General features: G+C 48.4%; 2 protein-coding genes across 2 annotated transcripts in view; one reads left to right on the top strand and one right to left on the bottom strand.

Annotated features, from left to right (window-relative positions):
* The first annotated feature begins 223 nt into the window (after nt 1–223).
* cavin4b (caveolae associated protein 4b) lies at nt 224–8715 on the top strand. Its single transcript, XM_070853437.1, has 2 exons — nt 224–894; nt 5360–8715. The coding sequence occupies exons 1-2, from the start codon at nt 532–534 to the stop codon at nt 5927–5929; spliced, it is 933 nt and encodes a 310-aa protein (XP_070709538.1). The 5' UTR covers nt 224–531; the 3' UTR covers nt 5930–8715.
* Nucleotides 8716–8732: 17 nt separating this feature from the next.
* The window catches only part of dnah5l (dynein, axonemal, heavy chain 5 like), a 51780-nt gene continuing 39938 nt past the window's right edge, over nt 8733–20574 (bottom strand). Inside the window, exons 72-97 of the mRNA XM_070853376.1 lie at nt 19914–20048; nt 19554–19655; nt 19354–19467; nt 17515–17682; nt 17331–17435; nt 17114–17227; nt 16845–17021; nt 16171–16365; nt 15937–16092; nt 15666–15848; nt 14797–14967; nt 14428–14679; nt 14128–14254; nt 13932–14053; nt 13698–13847; nt 13382–13546; nt 12998–13215; nt 12730–12785; nt 12192–12313; nt 11937–12087; nt 11101–11300; nt 10835–11023; nt 10629–10761; nt 10332–10540; nt 10005–10226; nt 8733–9822 (exon numbers count right to left, since the gene is read on the bottom strand). Coding sequence (XP_070709477.1) covers nt 9586–9822; nt 10005–10226; nt 10332–10540; nt 10629–10761; nt 10835–11023; nt 11101–11300; nt 11937–12087; nt 12192–12313; nt 12730–12785; nt 12998–13215; nt 13382–13546; nt 13698–13847; nt 13932–14053; nt 14128–14254; nt 14428–14679; nt 14797–14967; nt 15666–15848; nt 15937–16092; nt 16171–16365; nt 16845–17021; nt 17114–17227; nt 17331–17435; nt 17515–17682; nt 19354–19467; nt 19554–19655; nt 19914–20048 — 4173 coding nt within the window. The 3' untranslated portion in view covers nt 8733–9585. The remainder of the gene's footprint in view (nt 9823–10004; nt 10227–10331; nt 10541–10628; nt 10762–10834; nt 11024–11100; nt 11301–11936; nt 12088–12191; nt 12314–12729; nt 12786–12997; nt 13216–13381; nt 13547–13697; nt 13848–13931; nt 14054–14127; nt 14255–14427; nt 14680–14796; nt 14968–15665; nt 15849–15936; nt 16093–16170; nt 16366–16844; nt 17022–17113; nt 17228–17330; nt 17436–17514; nt 17683–19353; nt 19468–19553; nt 19656–19913; nt 20049–20574) is intronic.

The following is a 20574-nucleotide window of genomic DNA, read 5'->3' as shown; positions in this document are numbered from 1 at the left end:
TTACATTCTGGTCACTCGCTTCATAATATTTCTCCGCACTGTTAAAACACTGATTAAACATAATCAAAGCTCTCCCTCTCTCTCTCTTTTTAGCCTCACCATCCCTCCCTCCCTCCCTCCTTCCAACTCCTGTCCTCCCTCCCTCCCCCAGCAGGGTGGAGTCTGTCTGTTGATCTGACCAGTTTCAGGGTCAACCTCCAGTTGTAGAGGGGTGATCCAGTCCTCCTGTCCTCCTCCCTTCTCTCCTTCCTCCAGAGAAGGCTTCTGTGCCTTCTCCCCACCATCCTTGGATCCCCCAATGAATCAGTCCTAACCCTTCTCTTCTTCGTAGCTTTACTCTTCACTTTTTCTTGCAAATTCAAAGATTTCGCTGTTAGTTGCGACAGATTTTGCCGGCGTTTGTCTCTCCTCTTCGTCTACCCAACTCCTCCTCAAACCCCTTTTCCCTTTTTTGCGTTTGGATCACTGGGTTCTAACGGCAGATCAACCAAGAGACCAGACGACAGCAGGTGAAAAAGCAAACCAACAAGCATGACAGACAAACCGGGCATGCCGACGGGTGGCGGAGATGATGCAGGAAGCATCATGGCGTTGCTTGAGCGAGTGGCGGGCCTCATGGACAGCGTCCAGACCACGCAGCAGCGTATGGAGGAGCGTCAGCTGGAGCTGGAGAACACAGTAAAGACCATCCAGGCTGACGTCGTCAAGCTGACCAGCGATCACGCCACCACCAGTTCGGCAGTCGACCGGCTGCTGGAGAAGACGCGCAAGGTCAGCCGCCACGTCAAGGACGTCAGGGTGCGTGTGGAGAACCAGAACGTCAGGGTGAAGAAGGTGGAGGCCACCCAGGGCGACCTTCTGGCCAAGAACAAGTTCAGGGTGGTCATTTATCAGGTAAGACTCACAGATGTTTGGTCCTTTAACTACAAAGTCTTTTCCAATGTCGAGGCCTCCTTTGATGCTTCCAGTATGACCACTGGAAACGGACCTTTGGGGTTCTGAAGTAATTCTTTGGCATTGGAGCATTCAGTGTGCAGCATCAGGCAAACCTACAGCTATAACCATAGCTATAACTAACCACACTGTAAAACATACCTCTGAGCTAAGTAAGATGTTACCTTACTCTGCAGGTATTCATTGGTCCACATTTAAATCTGATTCCTTGGGAAACCAAGCCGAACACAACATGCTTAAATCACTTCTCAAAAGAATAAACCAAATCTGGGAGGGACCAGATGTCAGTCAAACCTGATCCAAAAACATCATAAATGCAGTCAACCAGAGCAGGCATATCGATACAGAAGGAACCTGCCCTGCCTGACCAGATTAGACTGTAACTGTGACCCAACCCGGGCCGTGAGTTGGGTCGGGTCCAAATCATGTTCAAAGAACAGAGTGGACTCGTGAGGACATGTCACACACCGTACCACAGCTTTTACATTCTCCATGTTTGTCTCCATTACGATGGGGCCAAAGAAAAGGGTCTGAGGCTTGTGCTGGACCAGGACTGACATCTGGCTAACACTGTGGTTTAAATAACATCATCACACTTCTAATGATCAGTTCCTTGAAGGCACTTTCAAGCTGAACTGTGTTGACTAGGGAGGCCAAAAGAGTCCGTTTGGTATTTGACAGACGAAGTGTGTAGCTGGTTTATAGAGCTGAACAAGGTCTAAAATAGTCTCCGCCGTCATCCAGTTTCCATTCAGCTGAAGAACTTTTAGAATTTAATTTAAAAAATCTGAAAGGCGCAAACCTGTTTATTCACCAGGGGCACATCAAGTCATTTTGAATGAATTCAATTAAATTTTCTAAAGGACAAACATTAATCAAATCAGTTTCATCTGTCCAGAAACATGACGAGTGACGTTGCCAAATGTCGTTGTGTGTCCGTTTCTCTGCACTTAAGATTTAAGAAACTAAAAACAAATGATATCATAGTAAAAATCTTAACTTGTGGTTATCTCTGGCATGAAGTGACTGTTGAGAGCCTTAAGAAGGTGATGTTGTGATCAGTGAGCGATGCCTTAAGGTCTCTGTTGATTCCCATCTGAGTTCCTTTAACATGAACAACCTGCATGAGCCCACGAATGTCTCATTTTGTTCTGGGTGTTGAAATAGTACCAAGCACACACGCCAGGCTTCGTTTTACTTCTTTGGCCTTCACCGTTAGCAGCTGCCAGCGCGATGGTGACCTGGTTATTTTAGCACTGCGTAATCGTCATCAAATGCTGAAAGGTTATACACCACAGATTTGGAGCACATAGAGAGGGCTTTCACTCAGAAACAACAAGCTGCGAATAATTATTTGGCTGTTATTCTTGTAGAGTAAATCCCTTTACGCTGATAAGGTGCAGCTGAAGACAGAGCGCTGGCTTCACTGTGGAGCCTTTACTTCATTTTTCCTTTGATACTTGAGTTCAAGGTCTTACATTATGGGTACCTGCAGCACAGCAGTCTGATAGGTTGAAGATGCCGCTGACATTTGCCAAAATGATGATATCGATGTTCTAGAAATGCCAATTTATTTCTCCTTTTGATGAAGGAGCATAAGCATCCTGATGCTCTCACAACAGAGATTTGGAAGCTGTGAAGGATTTCATGTCTCACCGAGTTAGTCATCCTCAAAGACAGCTGCTTGACAATTCAACGCGCAGACAACCAACAACTATTTCTGACTCTGAAGAGGCTGAATACAATGAACTGTTAGTTGTGTGCACATATCATTAGACTGCTAACTGCATGCATCTTAGCATGATACCATTAGAATGCTAACATGCTTAATATCACAATGTTACGATATGTGTAACACGCAGGTTTAGCTTGTTGACTGGGACTGCGTGCGGGAATAGCTCCGTGGGGTGTGGTTCGGTTACTGTAATCTGGACTCGGGACTGTGTGGAGTCAGGTTGCGTTGCGGGCAGTGAGGTCACATGTTGATCAAACCTCAGACAGGCTGTGATTGGCTGGCTGCAGCTGCTGGATGTCAGACTGCATTGTGCACATTAGTGCGGTGAAGTTAGTTGGGAAGATGCTCATGTTTACGTCTCAGGTCCTTAATATTGTCCTGACTCTAATGTAGTGCTGGACAACCACAGCCGAATGGAGAGCAGAGATAACTTATTGGGTTTCTGTGAGAGGGATTCATCACTTATGGCTTTACAACACAAGTGTCTAACCAATGAAATAATGAAGTTATGCTCCTTTTTTACCCCACTAATGAACCAAATGTTCAGTTAGCAGAGCTGCTGTGGTGTCTGTACTGTAAGTGACTGTGCCAGCTGAGCGCTGACAGACCAGGTTATTCTGAGTCTGAACCTCCACCATCTCCTAATATAGTTGTCTGCTCTCTCACCCTTCCTCACCCTTCCTCTCTCTGGACTAGCTAAAGACGACCCCCTGAGCGAGGGTTGTAAATCATTCCATTAGCTGCTAACAGGCTGTGCTCACTGGTTGATTTGTCCCAACAAATTTTGGTTAGACTGATGGACGCAATCCAGCCAGTGCAGGAGCTCTGGGGGGGGGGGGTCCGGAACGTAACTGTGATGTCGTGGGTTACATGGGCTCATGACCTTTGACCCCCCCACGGTGATTGCTCCTCCCTGCCCACAGTTTAGCTTCTCCATCATGTTCTCTCATTATGTTGAATAAACTGTCTATGAGCTGCTGATCAGTCTCATCTTTTCTGACGGGCAATATTCAAATATGCTGCACAGGAAGTGAAGTTTTCCAACAAAACTGAAATTCACAGCAAAACACAACAAGTGGAAACTTTTTAAATGGACACGGTTTTGAATCTCAGTCACGTGGTAACAGGTGACAGAAATGTGCAGCACTGTGTCTGGAAACCCAAAGATGGCATCACTGGGGGTGAGATGATGTTAAGAGCAGAGCTGGAGTCAGGATGTGGTTAGCCTAGCTTAGCATCAAAGCCTGGAAGAAGCCGGAAACAGCCAGCATGTATTCATCAGTGACCAAACCTGGCAACCTTCAGACTTCAGGAGGCGTCACACAGTCGGTGCACCAACAAACAATCGATCCAACGCATAACTCCCCCTAAAACACTAATCTGTCTTTATGTTTCTGTTTGTGTACAGATGAACCAACCAGTGAGCTTTAGGGTAGATGGCAGATGTATTTGTAACTTGTCTTACTTGTTATTGTTCTTATATGTTGGCGGACTCTGCTACAGGTTCCTGCTCCTGCTGTGTAGCTCAGTTCTGACTGTTATGCATCCTGTCAGAGCTTTGGAAATGTCAGCCTCTCTATCGGGTGTCATATAGTGCCGATCCTGCATGTAATCAAAGCTCCTCATGCTCGTCTTAGCATGCTATAGACTAACTAACGAGCATAAAGGTTCATTCAACTTCCAACATCAACAACTTCTTGGTGACAGAACAAGAAAAATGAATGGAAGTCGGTTTCTTACATTGTCATTGTCCCTATTGCTTATCATTGGGTCTAAATTAAAGAGTTTATTCTAGACCTGCTCTTTATAACAAGTGTCTTGAGATAACGCTGTTATGAATTAATGCAGTGTAAATAAAGATTAATTGACTGATTGCTTTCCAGGCTGGTGTCTGGGGGCCTTCAGGGGTTCTTGAGGAGGTTTAATACAATTCCCAAGCAAATTTATGGCCCAACAATTTAAAACAATTCTCCTTTTTCACTGCAGATCATAATGTAGGAAACATCATGAACAGTGATTTAAACTCACCTGCCTCTCTGTATTTTGGTAGATAGATAGTTAGATAGGTAGTTTTAGAAACATCAGACACACCCATCATCCTGTGACTAGTTGCCAAATTGTCTACTAGTTTTTGGGGTAACTGTGTTTAAACTGGCGGCTGCTGCTCACTAGTCTCAGGCTGCAGGACGGCCTGATGGTGAATCAGGGTCAACCTTCCCAAAGTGAATTACGTCTGCAGGGATCTGGGTCAGTTTGCAGCTTCGGCCTTTACATTTTTGTTCCATTTCTTGTTGGGTGTAACCTGATCCTTCAGTTACAGCCTGATGCATGCCGTGACGTGGCCTGGAGCTGAAAGTGATCCAGCTTTGCTCCGTACGCTGCTGCTCGTTGATATGTTTAGCTTCCTGCAGCCGAGCTCTGAGCTGCAGAAACAGGTGCTGCAGTTTATTTATGGACGCAGGATCAAGGCCCGCATGCTAACAGCTAAAGTCTACATGACACACTTTAACCAGAGACAGATTTAAACCTGACATCAACGCTAAAACTTTGGCCATCTGAAGACGGAGAAAATCCAAAATGTTTTATCTCCAGAACAAAAACTGGATTGTTAGTTATTTAATCATGATGTTCTCCACGGTTCACACACTGTTCTGTGTTCTCCTCCCTCAGGGTGACCAGGAAGTAAAGGCCGTCACACCAGGAAACGAGCCAGCAGAACCCAGCGGCAGCACCGGCGCCAGAGCCGAGGTGGAACCGGACAAGTTTGAGCTGCCTCCAGAGTCGGATGAGGAGTACATGGTGGTGGAGGAGGCAGACTCCTCGGCAGCCAGCCGCGCGAAGAAGACGGGGCTTACGCGCATCGAGAGCTTCAAAGCCACCTTCTCCAAGCAGAACATGAGCAAAACCCGCGAGAACCTGGGCACCAAGGTCAACAAGTTCGGCGAGCGCATCGTGACGGCCGAGAGGCGCGAGAAAATTCGCCAGTCTGGCGAGAGGCTGAAGCAGTCTGGTGAGAGGCTGAAGGAGACCATCACCAAGAGTGTCCCGGCCAAGCTCAATCTGAAGAAGGAGAGGACTGTGGCGGAGGGCCAGGAAGGAGCCGAGGGCGCCACGGAGGGAGCTGTGCCCGTCCCTCCTCCCAAGGGCCGCAAGGGAAGCCCAGATGCCAAGGCGGCTGACGATGGCGACAAGGCGGAGGAGTCCGAGGTGCCGATGTACGACATGAAGCAGCTATCGTAAAGCACGAGACAGTGACGAGATCTGGGCCGTTTTCTTTTGGACCACTGAGACCACACAGAGGGAGGGACAGAAGTTTTTAGGGGTGCTGTTACCAAGCGGAGCTGCGAGAGGGCAAATGATGAAGATTAACATTTGTTTGAATGTTGTTGAAGGAAGTGAGCAGAGAACAGGAAGGTCACAGATCCAATCTGACTGAACATCAAGACAACAACCAAACAGATTCCTGAAATCATCGAATGTTATTTCATATGCAGATACGCATGTTCTGGACAATTATTATCAAATCAGCAAATATATATATAGTCTTTTTTTTGTTTTGTGTCCAATAAGCACCGACTTTTGCAATATATGGGAAAGTGTTCAGAACTTCTCCACAAAGTTTTTCCATCATCACACAGCTGCTGTTCACTTGTTTGTGCATGTTGGTGAGGTTGAAATGTTGGAGGATAAATCTGTCACAGGGTCATGGTACGTCTGGTTCTACAAAGTGTTTGGAGAAATTAGAGATAAAGGGATTTGCACTCATCGTGGGTGACATGATTAAAAAGGTTAAACACTCTTTTCGACCTGCTCCTGTACAGAACGGGACGCTACTTGTAATATGGACCGTCCCAATCAAATCCTGGGTCAGGTCTCGTCCCTAGAAACAGTTGGCAGAACAGTCAAAGTGGTTTTACATACCTCTCTAACAGCAGATTTAAATAACACCTGAATATGTGCATGACAGAATACTTTCAGATGAAGCAAATCACTTTTACATTAATGAGCTGAGGATTTAAGTATTTTAGTATTAAGTATTTTTTACAAAATACTTTGAGACAGCATCATGGAGGTCCAGGTTTAAAAGCTAAAATCAAAAAACATTTATTAATATTCAAAATGACTCACATACCTAAGGAGAAATCTGGGGTTCAGTGTCTTGTGTCTGTCAATCGCACCACCGTGGACGACCCCCTCCACCTCCACAGGACACCTGAGGGTGTCGTTCGTGCTGATAACTCATGACAGTCTGTCGCTGAGCCACAGCTCGGCTCGCTAGCTTTAGCTTTAGCAGTAAGTCCATCCAGCCTTTTGGAGGACCGTGCTCATGTGCAATGAGTTCACGGGCAGAGTGTGTGCAGGTAGGAGGGTACACAGGCAGACAGACAGGTACACAGACAGACAGACAGGCAGGCAGACAGGTCGGCGTTTGTCTCATATTGTTTCATTCGGACTTTATTACAGGCTGTCAAACTATTTCAGTTATTGACTGCTGTCGAGATGTTTAATTTAATTCAAACTAATAGTTTAAAGAGATAAATTTGGAGTAGTTTCATTTTGGAATAGGGGGCTCAAAGTTCAGAAGCTCCTCTCCACGTCTTTATATTTAATCTTTAAATGTTTTTGTTCATTTCCCTCAGTCTTTTATTTTAAAGCAGTTCTCTGGTACTTGGAGCTCTGGAGGAGGCGTCGCACTGACTGCAGTGACAGAGCAGCACTGAGGCTGCTGTTTGTTCTGTAACTCAACATTTTTACAGCAGCTGTTGGTGTTTCTAGTGTTTGTTAGCGAGTGACTGCATGGCTGTAGTTTGTCAGACTTTACACTGAAGCAGGTTTGTGTTTGATTGTCATGCTGAGAAAATAAAAGTTCACTTGAATCATTTCTGTAACCAAAGTGAAGTCTGCTCTTCAATAAGTACCATCACTGAGTTTAAGGTTCCTCCATGTCTTCAGAGAATCTTGTGATATAAATCCATGGTTTCCACACTGGATTCCTTCTGATCACCAAGTGGATTTCTTCTCTTTTTAAGGTATTTCTTCACTTTGGTTTTCTTGCCTGCCCTCTGGTGATGAATCTGTGGGGAGTTTCCTTGACATTGTTCCTCAGAATCCACTTGAAGAAAGAAACAAACATCACCAGCCGAGTCCATAACCATACCTGAACCTACAGCCTCCGTCAGCGTCACAGGAGATTATTTTAACGTTTGGTTGTTTCAGTCTTTTCTATTCCAACCTCCTGCTGTGTTTGTAAAAGGAGACTCATCTGCAAACTGTCAAATGGAAGTAAAGCTTCAATAAAGGTTTTAACCAAAAACAAACATCTTAGTCCAGATGGCGGAGATGATAACAGAAGCAGGTCATATTCAGGTGATGGTATGGTCACTGGTAACCTTAGTGGATCAGAACATTTTGGGACCAGACTTTTCTCTAGGTGTCACTTTTTGAGGCCAACATGTGGCCTGAACAGACGAGGTGAACCTTGTTTTTATGCCCTTAAGACAAACTGAAGCAGTTGTTGATGACTTTCGGCTCCTTCCAGCTGGTTAAGAGGCGTCACCGCAGGCAGACATGGGCAGAAAAAATATGAGGCTGACTGGTCCAGAGTTTAGAGAGATTAGCCACGAGCAGGAAGACACACACACAATCTGAATTTAAAGAATTAAACACGAGAAACCTGTCAGAGCTGATATTGATCCAAACTGTGTGAAAAGGAAACGGGCCGACGTTCGATGTTCTGTGTTTTCCGCAGAGTTCGACGTTTCAGTCACTTCAGCTTCTTCGTCCTCGAGCACAGTGCTGCATTCAAGGGTTTCGTTTTTCTTTGAGTCTTTTACGATCTTTTAGTTTTGTTCTGTCTACGTTTTCAGGTGAGTTTTTGTGTTTTTTATAGAATTTTAGAGTTTCAGAGTGTGTGATTAGTGTTTTATGGGTATCTTTTTATAACAGTTACTCATGTGTGTTTGGACAGTGGGAAAATAGACTCAGCACTCTCTGGTGGACATAAGAATAAAAACCAGCTACTGATCTGTCTGTGAGCTTCTTTAATTCCCTTTCAGGTGCCGTCATTTGTATGACGCCAGATGTTTCTGGTTTACCTGAGGACATGGAGGAATGAAAACCTCCTTCAAGTGAATCTGCGGGTGAGTGGAGGTCAAAGGTCAGAGAAGGTTTACAGTGGGTTGAGTTTTTTCGGGCATTAGAGTCGCTGCTGCCTGTGAGCACTGCAGGGTTTACAAGCTGATGCTTTTAGAGCTCAGTTAGGTTCAGTTAGTGATAAAACAGATATTGTTGGTGAACCAAAACCACCAGAAAACGTTTGGCGTCATGCAAACGACTGAAAGGACAGAAAATACAGTGTCAGACTTTACAGAAAAACGTGAAGAAAAGCCACAAAAGACCCTAAAACAAAGAAAGAAAACACAGGGATACTCAAAACCAAGAACAGTTTATGTCCTAACAGCAACTGATCTCTGGAAGCAGGTGAGTTATTCACCACAGATGCCCTCAAATATCTTTTTTTTTTGTTACAAACATAATAAAAATAAAGCTTCTCTAGATGATATCTCGGCGTCTCAAGCCAAAGCCACCTCACTGATGCCGTAGCTTTGCCGAGTCTGTCGCTGGGCAGCAGCTCGGACTCGTTTGTCGGCTGATGGTAATGCTCTGAGTGTCGTAAAGAGAACCTTTCGTACACTAACTGCTGAAATATTTTATGAATTTCTCCATCATCACTATTTCAGGACCATGAACTTCAGCTAATTGAGCGTCGGAGGAGGAGGAAACCATCAAAGGACTGATCAGCAGGAAAGTAACACACGTGTGATGAATAAAGGGCTAAACCTGGAAATGAGATGCACTTAACCCGGCGACGATCGTGTCCGTTTGACGTCAGGGGATCACTTGCAGTCGCAGAGCAGCGCGGCGCCTCTCAGCGTCCAGCGCTCGGCCGGCTGAGCGCTCCTCAGCTGCAGGCAGAAGATGAAGTTCAGGTCGGTCCGACGCGGCTTCTTATACACCGGACACGAGTAGAGGCTGACCGCCCCCCCTCCGCCGCCGGGCTGCCGCCTGCTGTCGGCCATGTTGGCTGAGCTGACGGCGTAGACGTGGACCACGGGGAGGGGGGTGAAGAGGACCTGGGGGGGGTCAGATGAGATCATGTATGAGTTATTATCTTTCCTATTAATGTTTTATTGTTAAAATCATTTTTCAATTTGTTTTTATCTTCTCTTCAGTTTACATTGTTTATATTTAATTGAATTTATAATATTATCTTATTATTTATTTATTTATTATTTTAGAAAACACACACACACACCTTGGGCGGGGCCTCAGTGAGCTTGGCGCCACGGCGGTCCCATCCCGCCCCGTCCAGGAAGAGGCCGTAGATGTAGACTCCGCCCACATCCTCTGGGGGCGGAGCCGACACGTCCTCTCTCATCATCTTGGTGACATCGTTGCTAAGGGTGACGGTATCCAAGGCCCAGCCCCTGGACAGGTTGGAGCGCGTCGTCTCCTGGCGCATGGCGGTTAGAAAACCCTTCAACACACACACACACACACACACAAATAAACCTGAAGAGGTGATCTGACGCTCTGAGGCTGAACGTGTCACCTTCACTGTGTCGGCGCCGCCTGAACACACCTGCGGGTTGAAGAAGCCGGTGAGCCAGAACTGGTTTGGGCGGCCGGTGCTGATCCAGCCGCTGAGCTGCTGGTTCCTCTCCAGCAGCTCGCTGAACCAGAAGCCGAGCGTCGCCGACGGCCAGCTGTGTCGCAGCCACAGGCGAGGGATCCGAGCATCAAACATACAGTCGAGAGCGTCGCGCAGGTCCTCCGACATGATGATGGTGCCTGCAGGGACCGAGCTGGAGTCAAGGGAAGTGGCTTAGTGTGTGTGTGTGTGTGTGTGTGTGTGTGTGTGTGTGTGTGAGAGACAGACCGTCGATGGCCAGCTTGAGGTCGGTCAGCGTGCTTCGTACGCTGCTGATGACTCGCTGCATGCGGTCCAGTTCCTGCCGCAGGAAGATGTTCATTGGCTGCAGCGGACCCATCTTCTGCAGCTGACCTTTGACCTTCAAAACACACGTCCAGTAGATCAACTCTGAAATATAAAAGACCTGTTTGACTAAAAATAGACTCACACACCTCGTGCGGCACATAATCAGGTGGAAGCTTCTCCAGCATCTCATTGGCCAGTCTCAGAACGCTGGCCTCCCTGGTCTCCCCGGCCCCGCCTCCGCCGTCCTTCGGTTGGATGTTGATGATGGTGCTGAGTGTCTCATTGGCCAGGTTGGTCTGGTAGGTGATGTCAGCGTTGGGGTGGAGCCCAAAGACCTGCACACAGGAAGACGGCGGTGTAACGATGAAGCTGCTGGACGGAGTGAACGGTGTGACCCCGAGCGCCCTCTGACCTCCGGTGAGTCGAGCAGTGGCAGGGCCTCGATGTGCTGCAGGACGTCCTGGACCGTCTTGGCCTTGGCGGGGATGCTGTAGCCTTTATAGAAGCAGAACTTGTCGCTGAAGGTGTTCTCGCTGAACCAGACACGAGTGAAGGTGTTGAGGAGGCGTTTGTCCAAGTCGTCGGTCACCCGGCCGCCGTACTGCACCTCACCTGGGGGTGGACACGGAGGAACTGGGTCTAATGTGAGCAGCTCCAAAAGAGGAAGTCAGAGGTTTCTAGGGCTGAATTCCTCATCGGTCAGACAATCACTGGTGTTACTTTCATATTAGAAGCCGCCCACATTGAGCCTGGTTCTGTTCCAGGTTTCTTCCTGTTAAAGGGGAGTTCTTCCTCCACTGTTTCCTAATATAATATCTGATGCTGCTCATGTGGGGATTCTTGAATCCTTAATGTTGAGTTCCTGAATCGTTGGTCTCTCTCTAATTAAAGAGTTTGGTCTAGACCTGCTCTTTATGGGAAGAGTCTTGAGATAACGCTGTTGTTAATTGGCGCTATATAAATAAAGATTGCTTGATATTAAGACATTATTTTGGTGTCTTTATCATTCTGCAATACTGTAAATCACAGAGCACAAGAAGAAGAACATGGACCAGAAGATGATGTGTAGCAGAGGAATAATCATCCGTCCTTCTGTCTGTTTATCCACTACGCTAACTCATTTAATGTACATTCTTTCCTCTTCTGCTTTGCAGATTTCTTGAGCTTTCTTGAGGGCACCGCGGCTTAAACACTTCAGGGCTGGATTCAACCACACCAAGGTGGTGAGCAGGTGAGAAACAGACTGACCCAGCATGTAGCGCAGGCAGCTCCAGTTCACTCCTCTCTTTGGGTCCAGGTCGTCCAGGTGGTTCTGGACAAACTGCATGCTGGAGGTGAAGTCTGCCTGGTTGAACTCGTACGGGATGTTCCAGCCCAGAGGACCGAACTTACGACGTTCCTGACGGGACGAAGTAAATGTTTAGTTGGTCAAAGGTAGACCATCATTTCACTGTTATAGGAATAAAGACTGTGGTGGTTTCCTGCAGGTGAACAGGCAGATACCTGCACAGTGGTGTGCAGGAAGGCCACAGCGTACAGCAGAGGTTTCCACTGAGGCAGGTTGCTGATCTCCAACTGATCCTGAGTGACGCCGCTGAAAGTCCTCTTCAGACCTGCTTTCATCCCTGAAGACGACAGGCGAGCGAGGAGCAAACAACACATTCGTCTTTGAGCAATTATGGACAGAGAGAAGAGAAAGTTCCCACACAGTTACGTGCAATAAACTTTATCTAAGACGCAACGTTTCAGAGCCAGGTGTCCGTCTACCGACTGAAATGTGGGCTATTCAAAGGTAACAGGACAGAGTGCAGGAGCTTTCCTCCTCCACAGCCGTCTGCAAGGAATTGATGGTGTGTACGAACCTTTAAGTCAACTATGAATGGGTGGATTCATGTAACAAATGCATTAATTAATATATTCGTCTGTCAGCTGGTAAGGATGAGTCGTAAAGGGGACCAGAAGCCTAATAAATCACAGGAGAAAACCACTAAGGAGCAGCAAGACAATCATCTGAGGATGGTGAAGAACTGGAGTTTCTTACCAAGAGGAGGTTCATTGGTGAATTTGATGGAGGACTGAAGGAACGTTATGGGGAATCTGCACACACACACACACACACACACACACACAGTGAGATTCTACGTAGAGGGGAACCAGTGTGTTTGATGTGAATCTGCAGAAACATCTTCTGATCTGAGCTGAAAATGACGTCACTTAAAAAAAGGGCTTCATCATATTCAGACATGAACGCGTCCACACAAGTGTGAAACCACTAGAGGGCGCCGACACCCTGCCGCATCACCAGTCACCTGGGGTGCACGTCGGTCGTCAGCCACACCCGGAAACCCTTGTGCACGCTCTCCGGCGTCGCCGAGGTGACCGTCTCCAGCAGCTCGTCCAGGAAGTCCAGCCCCAGGTGGCAGTTCTGGAGGAGGAGCCAGCCGCCGTCCGTCATGCTGCTGGCCAATAGCCTGCGAGCGTGAACCTCCTGGCCCTGCCCCATGGAAATGGGACGGCACGGCGCCCCCTGTGGACAGAAACCAGGACTTCACCATCTTTCTCAGAGGCAGCGATTCAGTCTAAACTGATTTTTAGGCTGAAAAACGTCCAGAGAAAATCTGGGAGAAATGAGCTGTTGAGTATGTTTCTCCCTCCACCCTCTGATTTACTCTCCACATTATTCATTCCTTCACCTTGCTCTTGGCCAGCCGCTCTATGTTTTCAGTCGGGTCAGAGCCCATCGACAGCAGACACACCATTGGCGTCCTGCTGTCGCTCTCTGCCAACATGGCGTCCAGGTCCAGAACCAAACCTTCAGCGTACTGCTGACCCAGAGACTCTGAGATGTAGCGACGCGCCTGGTCAACACACACACACACTTTCAGAAACTCTACCAGACCTGCTGCATGTATTTAAATTAGTGTTACATCACTGACTGCTAGCATGACATCACAAACATGTGACTGGTCTGGTCTGTTGTTGAGGTCCTGTAGTGTTTGGGGGTCTGACCTGAGCCGTGGTTCGGTCGGGACACCAGCTCCGGATGAGCAGAAGCTTCCGGAAGGTGTCGAGCTTTTCCTCGTACCCATCAGGCAGTGTGGCGTCCTCTGGCGCCGGATGGTCGAACCACGTCCTCCAGGCACGGTCGTTCTGGCTCACCTGGACACGGGGAAACGTAGCGTAGGTGTGTGACAGGAACCTGGGCCTGTTCCAGCTTCACCTGTCAGTGGATCTGGGTCCTACCTGGGTCAGGATCTGGTTGAATGGCGTCAGGGTGGACAGCTGCACCAGGTTGAGCCAGGTCTGATCCAGGATCCAGCGCCGGGGTTTGGACTCTACAGAGTTCAGATCCAGAGAAGCTCCGCCTACATGGACATTCACGGTCAGATTAAAAAAGACGAGAATGGAGAGAGGAGGAGGAAGAGGATGGGTGTCTGACCTTTGATGAAGGTGAGCACCTCGGGGTGCGAGATGTTTCGGGCCTGCAGGTCGATCTTCAGAGCCAACAGCAGAGTGAAGAGCAGTTTGTGCTCCTCATACAGACTCCTGGCTGTGTAACAGTACACCTGTGCGCCCAACCAAAGCCTGTGTTACAACCTTGTGATCGGACCGGGCTAAACTCTGTGACACTGAGCTAAGAAGGACAGAATCACCCCAACAAATACAGAAGTGCAGAAGAGACGTGTGTGTTGCCGGCGGGTGGCTTAGGGTGACGTCTGTGGTGTGGACTGAGCAGCACCTGGTAGGTGAGGGAGTCGATGATGTTGCTGATGCGTTTGGAGGTGAGCTGCGACTTGGCAGAGTGCTGCATGGACGAGTCGAAGAGCCCCAGGAACTGCCGCAAAGACGTCTGGTACATGACGTTGACCAGCGACATCTCCACGATCAGGAAGTAGAGGATGCTGCCCCTGGTGGCCACCGGCCGGTACTCCTCCCTCGCCTGGTTGATCTTCACCTCCGTCTCTGCCGCCACCGACAGCTTCTCACTCACCTGGAGGACCAGAGGACAGCGTTCATCTTTAGTTAGACAGAAGAACTTTGACTTCATGCCGTTTCCAGACATCTTCCTGTTTCTAGTCTTAGTTAAACAAGGACAACAGAGCAGGACCTCCTGAGCAGTGGTCTTGGTGACCCTCAGAACCTCGATCAGAGACTGGTCCTCCACTAGAGACCCCTGGGTGCTGGTCAGCCTGAACAGCAGACTGTCCTCCAGCTCCTGCATCTTCCTCTTGTTGGACGTCACCTCCTCTAAGAGCTTTACGCGCTCGGCCTCCAGCTCCTGGTGGGACCCACAGGGTGGATGATATTAGATTCAAATATAGGTGGACGTTTAAAAGGACTGTTGCTGTCTGAGCTCCTTTTAGCCTCCTAAAAAAAAAGGCCCTCCCAAATTAATCAACATCAATCCAAGTGTACGATATCTTTAGGATATTTTTGCCACTTGACATTGCTGGAAAACTAAGCCATTGTATTGCTTTATGCTCACCTTAAAGCCACCAGACTTCAATGACAAAATCAGCAATTTTACCTCTCAGAACACAGGAGCTGTTGGACTACCGCTGCCTCGATCAATGAACCACCAGGTTAGTTAGTACCTGAAGTAATCATTTAAAACGCCACAGTCACACAACAGTACAAACACACTAACTGATCGAGGCAGTATTAGTAGACCGGCGTCTCCCGTGTTCTGTGAAGTAAAATTTCCGTTTTTGTCAATGGAGTCTGGTGGTTTGGAAGTTTCCCTTCAGAAAAGGCTGCCTGACAACAATGTAAAGCACTGAAATTATTACAAACACAACATGCACTCGAGCCCCCCCGTTCACAGCAGTACATTGCTTAGCATCTGTGCTGTGGCTCCTGCTTCTCCAAACTGGGTCTAGGTGAGCTCAGACAGCCACACTTGTAGTAATCCAAACTATGCCTTTAAGGAGCATGTTTAATAATAGAATAGTTAACTAGCTAACTAGTGTTGGTGACCTGTTTCTCCAGCAGTATGACCCGTCCCAGCAGCTGGTCCTCCAGGCCTCGCTGGGTGACGGTGAAGTCCACCACGGCGGTCCTGGCGCTGACCTCGGGGCTGTACGCCGGGTTGGCCAGCTTGGTGGTGATGTAGAGGGTGAAGCCCTTCATCACATCCACCTCCTTATCTCCCACCTTCACCTGCAGGAGGAGCGACGTCCACACGAGTACGTTAAAGGCTTCTGTGCTCACTTCAATTCATTTTGGAGAAAAGCCACAGATGTCCTACTTTATAAGTAGATCCAGACTTGATGTAGTTTTTGTCCAGTATGTTGTCCAGAACGGGGTCCAGTTCCTCCCCAACGTCCTCCAGCAGCAGGGGGCAGCCCAGAGACAGACTGTCCTCCAGGTGGGAGCGGAAGTACTTATGGTTGAGAGACGTCACCTTGGACACAGAAGAGGACAACCAACAGTCAGGACGGGGAGAGGATTCAGGACTTAAAGAGTCCTGCCTCGTGCTCACCTGCAGCTGCTGGTCTCGCTCTCTGTTCTGGATCCAGGTCTTGCCCTGGCCCTGCGGGTCTATCAGCAGCGGGTAGCGGGACGCCTTCGTCACCACGATGCCGTTCTGGATGGACAGGTCGTCGCTGGGTAAACCCTGCAGGCTCCACTCGCTCACGGTGGCGTTGTCCACCAGCAGACCAATCACATTCAAGTCCTGCAGCAGAGCACGCACATTTCTGAGAGCTCGCCATCGTCCTGAACGTCGTCAGTACACTCCTACATCAGCGGCCTGCTCAAGGTGTCCGCGGGAAGATTAGCACTTCATTAGACTAGTTTGGCAGAGTCACTAACACCAACAGATTCAATATATTTACACAACAGCAGAGGGCTCGGTCCTCTGCGCTGCACGTCAACGGTACATTTATTCTATTGTATTCATTCGAGGTCGCTGGGGAGGTTTTGTTTGCAGTCCATGAAAGCACCAATGAGGTCTTAGTGCTGACCAGGACTCAGCAGCGCCACCATGTGGTCTGACTGAAGCTCTGAAATCATTCACATTCATTATGCTTCCACACCTTTTCTGTGACTTGACATTTTTCAATAATCAGTAAATGGTTCTGAAACATTTTTAACTTCATCGTGAAAACATTTCAGACCATTAAAGAGCTGCTGAATCTTTCATGGAGGTCTTACAGGACTGAAGGGGATGAGTTTCTCCTCCATCTCTTTCTTCCACAGCTCCAGCAGCAGGCTGCGATACTCCTGGTTAAAGGGCCCGGCGTAGGACAGGAAGCCTGCGGACAGAAGGACGTCCCCCACCAGCTGTCGGATCTGCGTCTGGAACCCAGAGCTGCTGTCGGTCCAACGGACCTGGAACACAGCAAGACCGGCGTTAGAGAAGGATGGATGGATGGATGTATAAATGATGGACGGATAGATGGATGGATGGGTAAAAGGCCGACCTTCTCTCCTCCCAGCCCGTCGATCAGAGCTGTGGCGGTGGCCATCTTGAGGCGGCAGGCCTGGGCGTCGTCCTCCAGGTCCTGCTTCTCCTTCATGGCGGCCTCGTAAAGAGCCTGAAGTTCAGACCAGCTTCAATTAATTCTTCTTTTGAAAGAGCATTAATGCGTGTGTGTGTGTGTGTGTGTGTGTGTGTGTGTGTGTGTGTGTGTGTTATACCTGCACAGCGTCCAGCTCCTGCTGTTTAGCATCCAGCTGCTCCTGAGCTTTAGCGAGTTCACCCTGAGCGACCACCAGACGAACCTCCTGCAGGGCCAGGTTAGCCTGTACACACACACCTTTCTGTAACATCTCGTCTCTTGTGTACAACCTCAGTGAACACTGGACTCGTCGGAGTTCGTACCTTCAGAGGCAGAACCTCCTTGTTGATGGCGAAGAAGTCGGCCATGGCCTGAGTCCAGGAGCAGAGTCCCGCCACGTTGCCGCAGATCCTCTTGGCTGACTCCAGGTTGTAGTCGTCCATCTCCAGGTAGGGAGCGATGAGCTCCACCACCTCCTCTGTGATGGAGTCCTGCAGCACAGAAACACAGTGCAGGTGAGCAGATCACCTGCATATAAGCCAAGGAAGGACAGAAAGGTATCGCTTTGGCCCGGCTTTCATTCATTACAAGTCTGTCATGGAGAACCAGATTTTGGCTGCTGTTGGGTTCAGACTTCATGGTTCAGACTTCGTGGCTCAGTGGGTCCGATTTCATTTGACTTGTAACTGAGGCATCATGTTAGCAGCCACATACAATCATCTGGGAACAAACCAACATCTTACAGTGAGCCTGATGGACACACACACACACACACACACACACACAGTGTTCGGGGTTTTTCCAGCTATAAACACACAGACGCTCAGTGCCAGCTAACTAATCCATAGCTTGGCAGGTATGTAACACACACACATATAAACCGTGATATAAAAGCAGGTGATGGCAGCACTGTGATAAGATGAGAAGGGAGTTTCCCTCCGATATACAAGGCTCATGGTGTGAGTGTGTGTGTGGGGGGGTGGCTGGTGGGGGTTTAGCGCGTGGCTGTGAGCTCATTTTGTCCAGTCGTCACTTCTTCAGACCTCCGAATGAGCGGTGATTAAACTCTCAGTAACTTGAAAGGTGACGATCTGTTCACGTCGGGCCAAAATATCAGACAGCTGCTTTATTCCCACATTCAGCCGTCACACAGCAACACGTCGTGTGTGTGGCACCTGTTCTCTCTCTTCTAGCTCTGCTTTTGGTCTCCACCATCTCCTGAGGGACATACCTGCCTAAGAGTGAGCCGAAACAGTGAAGTTGTGAGCTGGACAGACGAGCACTGAGCTGAACCCACAAGTTTGGAGCCAGAGGTGATGCTCGTTTTTTCCCCAAGCCTGATTGGTCAGTGAGCAGGTAGCCCCGCCCTAACAGACTGATACCGACCAATCAGAGGACGCTTCTTTACAGACTGATACCGACCAATCAGAGGACGCTTCTTTACAGACTGATACCGACCAATCAGAGGACGCTTCTTTACAGACTGATACCGACCAATCAGAGGACGCTTCTTTATACAGACTGATACCGACCAATCAGAGGACGCTTCTTTATACAGACTGATACCGACCAATCAGAGGACGCTTCTTTATACAGACTGATACCGACCAATCAGAGGACGCTTCTTTATACAGACTGATACCGACCAATCAGAGGACGCTTCTTTATAGACTGATACCGACCAATCAGAGGACGCTTCTTTACACAGACTGATACCGACCAATCAGAGGACACTTCTTTACAGACTGATACCGACCAATCAGAGGACGCTTCTTTATAGACTGATACCGACCAATCAGAGGACGCTTCTTTATAGACTGATACCGACCAATCAGAGGACGCTTCTTTACACAGACTGATACCGACCAATCAGAGGACGCTTCTTTATAGACTGATACCGACCAATCAGAGGACGCTTCTTTATACAGACTGATACCGACCAATCAGAGGACGCTTCTTTATAGACTGATACCGACCAATCAGAGGACGCTTCTTTATACAGACTGATACCGACCAATCAGAGGACGCTTCTTTACAGACTGATACCGACCAATCAGAGGACGCTTCTTTACAGACTGATACCGACCAATCAGAGGACGCCTTTATCCAGACTGATACCGACCAATCAGAGGACGCCTTTATCCAGACTGTGTGATAGAGACCTTGCTAAAGTTGAGCAGCGTGCTGAGAAAGGCTGAGTTCTGCATCAGCTTCATGGCCTCGGCCCACGAAGGTCGCGGACAGGGTCGCTCGGGGTCAGCCGTCACCGTGTCGATCTGAGAAAAACAAACAAAGCGAAAAAGTGAGACGATAAAAAGAGAAACGGGAAACATCTGACTTCTGTGATTACTAACTCAGCGACCTTCCTCTGGAACAGCAGCAGAACGGCGTCCATGATCCTCATGATGAGATGAGGAGGCTTCTGCAGCTTCCTCACCGTGGCGATGTCTGCTGGTTTAATGGTCTGGACAGACACACAACGCTTATTTGGAGGTAAAGTTGGAGGAACAAACCCAGTAATGACTTGTGTTTGTCAGTCTATCAGAGTAAATCACCTCCTCACTTACTGCACTTCAACCCCCTCTGCTGGCAGAGGAGCAGTCCAGCAGATTCCCTTTTCTACAACCTGCTGAGTGTCTGTCGGTTCGAAGCATCAGCACAGAGGAAGCATGCAGGTGTGTGTGTGTGTGTGTGTGTGTGTGTGTGTGTGTGTGTGTTAGACCTGTAATGCAGCCTCAGCAGCCTCCAGCGCTGGTTTTGCAGCTTCCAGTTTCGTCTCTGCTGCCGTTTTATCAGCTTCAATCTCGTCAACGATGAGCTGAGCTTTGTCCTTCACCTTCTGCACCTGCTGCTTCACCTGGTCAGGCAGACAGACAGACAGACAGGCAGACAGACAGGATTCAAACAGGGAGCAACTCCACATGCAGCAGTTAGGCAGCAACAATCTTCATGTTTGTGTCCTCTGATGGATATCAGTCCAGAAATATTGTCTTTTAGCTCCACGTTTGCCTTTTTAGCTGCTAAAAGCTCCACTATGCTGCTACTCTAAAGGGCCATTCCCACAGGAAGCACTTTTAGAAGCGTTATTGACGCCCGTCACTCGTGCGTCCTTCACGCTCTTTCTTGCTTCCGGTCTATATTTGTGGTATTTAGTGACAGTTTCACCCTGTTTATGTGTTTTGGCCTCATTAACTGTGTCTCCATTGACTGATCAGAGCTCCCAGGCTGTCTGTGAGCTGTATGAGCTGTCGGCTGCTCAGCACAGGGAGTACAGAGGGTTTACCAGAGAGTGAACTAGACAGGAAATGAGCTGCAAAGCTAGGAGCTAAAAGATTTTATCTAATGAACAAACTATCTGTAGCACTGCTGTCAGTGCAGGACCT

This window comes from Pempheris klunzingeri, chromosome 21, assembly GCF_042242105.1.
Source record: "Pempheris klunzingeri isolate RE-2024b chromosome 21, fPemKlu1.hap1, whole genome shotgun sequence".
Taxonomy (NCBI): Eukaryota; Metazoa; Chordata; class Actinopteri; order Acropomatiformes; family Pempheridae; genus Pempheris; species Pempheris klunzingeri.
Note: the sequence above shows the minus strand (reverse complement) of the source record. Positions and strands in the feature narration are given on the sequence as shown.

Bases quoted from the DNA above. Each gene is read 5' to 3' on its own strand.
- cavin4b (XM_070853437.1), top strand. From the start codon at position 532: ATGACAGACAAACCGGGCATGCCGACGGGTGGCGGAGATGATGCAGGA. The intron at 895-5,359 runs GTAAGACTCACA...CTCCTCCCTCAG, and splicing joins TCAGGGTGGTCATTTATCAG to GGTGACCAGGAAGTAAAGGC.